Source organism: Mandrillus leucophaeus, unplaced genomic scaffold (assembly GCF_000951045.1).
Source record: "Mandrillus leucophaeus isolate KB7577 unplaced genomic scaffold, Mleu.le_1.0 Scaffold276, whole genome shotgun sequence".
In the NCBI taxonomy this organism is placed as follows: Eukaryota; Metazoa; Chordata; class Mammalia; order Primates; family Cercopithecidae; genus Mandrillus; species Mandrillus leucophaeus.
Window position 1 is genome coordinate 373,230 of NW_012102876.1, and position 4,272 is coordinate 377,501.

The 4,272-nt window shown below is 36.4% G+C and overlaps 1 protein-coding gene across 1 annotated transcript in view; it reads left to right on the forward strand.

Moving 5' to 3' along the window:
- The window catches only part of NOX4 (NADPH oxidase 4), a 176,353-nt gene that overhangs the window by 56,150 nt on the left and 115,931 nt on the right, over positions 1–4,272 (forward strand). Inside the window, exons 4-5 of the mRNA XM_011984951.1 lie at positions 317–459; positions 3,874–3,901. Of these exons, the coding sequence (XP_011840341.1) occupies positions 317–459; positions 3,874–3,901 (171 nt within the window). The remainder of the gene's footprint in view (positions 1–316; positions 460–3,873; positions 3,902–4,272) is intronic.

Consider the following 4,272-nt stretch of genomic DNA (forward strand, 5'->3'; position numbering starts at 1 on the left):
GGGAGGATGTGTGTGTGTGTGTGATGGGGGAGGGTGTGTGTGTGTTAGGGGGAGGATGTGTGTGTGTGTGTTAGGGGGAGGGGGTGTGTGTGTGTGTGTGTTAGGGGGAGGATGTGTTTGTGTGTGTTTCTCTTATCCCTGACTTACTAGGGTTGTTTCATTACAGCCTTTGAACATTTGGTAAACTATCTATAGTTAAGTTTTTTGTGTCTTTAAAACTTCACCTTTCCATGTAATATTTCATTGCCCATATAGCTGTCAAAGTTTGACCCTGTATTTACTGAGGGGGAGGAAGAACTGAGTCCTTGACATGGAGCATATATGAAAATCCCACTAACTTGCCCCTGGTGTGATTCTGTAGGCGTGCACGTGGCTGCCCATCTGGTGAATGCCCTCAACTTCTCAGTGAATTACAGTGAAGATTTTGTTGAACTGAACGCAGCAAGATACCGAAATGAGGTGGGTGGTCTCTGTCTTCCCATTTTCCTTTCACTTGTCATGAGATGACTAATGAGGGTCTGTGATTTTTCCCTGAATATTTGTACCTTACTGCTCCTTTTGAGTGCTTTTAAAATGCAGTTGTCAAATTGAGCTTTATTCCTTTTCAATAGAAAATATAAGTAATTACTATTTCATAGTCTCTCCTGCTGAAAGTGGGAGTTGGTAGAATGTCTACTTTTTTATTCTGCAATGTTCAAATGGTTGCCACTCAGGTCTGCCTCTGACTCCCAGCAGCTTTTGTCTAATTCCTATCATTCAGCTGAGAGTGTCGACAGTGCCGTTACAGGGTAAAAATACTTTATAACTCACATACTAGGTTTTGGGGAAAAGGAAATAAAAGTAGATTGATTATTTGTGAATCCTGGATAAATCAATTTATTTTACTTAAAAAAATGTTAGTGAGTTTTCATGATTCATTCATTTAAAAACATTCCTCGAATTAGGTGATGTTAAATTCAATTCTGTAGCAGGCAATATCTGACATAGTGCTATTCTCCATGGGAAGCCGTCCATACAATGAAATTATATGTGCAAGGTGCAGGCCAGAGCTTGATGAACAGCACATGCTCAGCCAGTTAGGTCTCTGTTGGTTGATGCTCTCATACAGTCCTCAGGCTGCCTTTGCTTCACAATGCCAAGACTACATCAAAAACAAACTGTTCTGTGCCATTTAATTAGCATCCCCCCACCCTAATTTTCCTGTTCTGCAGACTAAGTTTGGTAGTGACTTAATAAAATTTTTTCCCATCTTCCCCACTCCTTTGTCTCCTCCACATATCACCAGAGTTTTCTAGGTTTAATACTGTTGTGATCATGTGCTTGACTTCCCCCTCAAAACAAAACTAATGAAAAAGTAACAACAAATACAGAAACAAATCACAAAACCAAAATAGCCAGCAACCTTTGATATAGCCCTTGTCTCTACTCGTATTTAAAAAAAATACCAACATGATCTAATTGGTCTTGGTTGGGAGGCAGGCACTGATAATTTGTAAACGTTTCCCAGGCTTGTAGAGTGCATCCAGCACTGAGAACCACTGAAAAATTCCAGCTCCTTAGCAGGCCAGTGACGGCTCTTCACATGTAATTATTTCAGACCCAGCCTCCACTTCTCCCGATCTCACTCCCACCTGCTTCCCTTTCTCCTGCTGCCCTCTGCTCAAATCACTAGCTACTTGTTTTCTGCCCCTGTTACATTTTCTTTGTTTCTTTTTCTTCTTTTCTTCTCTTTTCAGAATTCATGTCTTTAATAACTTTAATGGTTTTCTCATTTTAATGGAATAAACTTTTGCTTAAGTTCCAATATTTTTAGTGATTTCAAGGTTTTCGGTTATTAAATTTGTTTTCTTTGAAAAGTTATACATGCTCAATATAAAATATTTTAAAACTCTCAAGTAAACGAAGTTAAAAGTGAAAGCTTCTCCTCCAAAACAAGCCACAGTGTATTACATTTTTTTCTGATATTTTCAGTGGCATTTTATGGTATATATTCCTTGGCAATTTACTTGTCTCCATAAATATACTTTTATAGCTTATTATATCAAAATATCTTGATCTATCTCATTCTCTCCATATGACTATGCCATAATTTATTTTTAGTCTTTTTCTTATTCAGACATTTAGGTTGATTCTCAGTTTTTGTTATGAACCACACTCCAATAAATGTATTTCTTTGTCCACTTCTACACAGATCTGTAGTTGTAGAATTTTGGTTTAAAAGGTTGCACATTTTTGTTTTGATGGACAGTGCCAAATTCCGTTTTAAAAAGTCTTCTCCTTTTTTCACACTTCTGACTAATATTAGAATGCCTATTTCTACAACTCATCTCTGTTGTTTTTTTCCAATCTGATGGATGAAAATGGCAACTCATTGTTTTAAGTTAGTATTTCCCCTGCCTTTATTTCTTCTTGTATTCCTTCTTTCATGTCTCTCTTTTTGTTTTTTTCCCTCTTTTTAATAAATATGTATTTAGCATCTAATAGGTACAAGGCAATGCATTAGATGTAGATGAAAATAAGTGTATATATATACACACACATATATTTAAATATATACATAAATATATGGCATATCTATTATATCTATTATATATTATATATTGCTGTATTGATAATTGATTATATATTTTATATATATATATATAAAATCAACACATATGTTATTTTGTGAACTGCTTTTGAAAGAGATGGTTTTGTGTCATATGCCCTATTGTTCTTGTTTTATGCTTTTACTCTGCATGGAAGGACTCACCCTCCAGCTTGTGACTGCTGCCCTTTCTTGATAGCCCAGCTAAATCTGCCTCACCTTGCCACTGTGAAAACATCTCTCACTCTCATGTTTCCTTTTCTTTCTCTAGCAATATTAATTGTTCCATCTTCTGGGTTTCCATAGGTATTTATTCACATTTCTATTCTTATGACTTTGTTCAGCCCATATTATATTTTTATGGGTTGTTTATACATTCAGTTTTCTTAGATCACCCTATAGCCATGTTTCTAATAGTTGGAATAGAAGTCAATTGAATTAAGCCAGGTGAGGAGCTATTCCTAGGCAAGTGGTCCTTATTCAAAGACCCCAAATGACACTATATAAATTGTTTCCTTCTTAGTACATAGTCTGGCCTGACCCCTGATTCAATGGAGGCACAAAGAAAGGAATTCAAAAGCTTGTGAAATATTAAGCACCATGGGGATAAAAAATAAATTCACAAATCTAGTAGGGATTGGTTTTCCAGAAGGTAGAAGGGTGTTGACTATAACCCATTAGAGCATAAGAGATGTAGTTTAAAGGAAATCATACAATATTATAACAATATTAATCTTACATATTTCCAAGTAGCAGATACTGATCGTTGTTTATCCTCACCACTTTTCACTATTTTTGAAACATAGAAAGCTCCCAATTAGTCTTCTTTGTATTGAGCTTACAATGTGCAAATCCCCTACATATTTTATTGGTTTTAATTCTATCTTCACATCTTGTGATGCAATTTCACAGTTTTGGTGAACAGAGTATATAATAATACCTTAACATCATGGCTAGGACATTGAGTTCAAAATGGTTAAAGGTAGGCTTAAAACCAGTGCCTCTAGCTTGTAGGTAACCATTAATAATAATTTTTAGGCCTTTTGAGTCATCCAGTATTTTGCCTCAGATGGATAGATTTCTGTGAATTGGGTTTTTGCTTGTTGTAATCTCCTCTAGCATTGTGAAAATGTTATGAAACTTAATCGAGTCTTTCTCACTTCCATTGGATAAACAGTATTTTACATGACAAATATATGGCTTGTAGATACTGCATACTCTTTATAGAATTATATGTCATCAGTGCTTTAGTTTTTAATCACTTATTTTTTTTTTCTTTTTCTCAGGATCCTAGAAAACTTCTCTTCACGACTGGTAAGTTGTTATTCTTAGCCTTTTCTTTAGATTCAGGAACATCTTTAAAAGTAGACATTATCGGGCTGGGCACGTTGGCTCATGCCTGTAATCCCGGCACTTTGGGAGGCCAAGGCGGGCAGATCACCTGAGGTCAGGAGCTCTAAATCAGCCTAATCAACATGATGAAACCCCATCTCTACTAAAAATACAAAAAATTAGCCGGGTGTGGTGGGTGGCAGGTGCCTGTAATCCCAGCTACTTAGGAGGCTGAGGCAGGAGAATCACTTGAACCCAGGAGGCAGAAATTGCAGTTAGCTGAGATCGCGCCACTGCACTCCAGCCTGGGCATGACAGAACGAGACTCCAAAAAAAAAAAAAAAAAAAAAAAA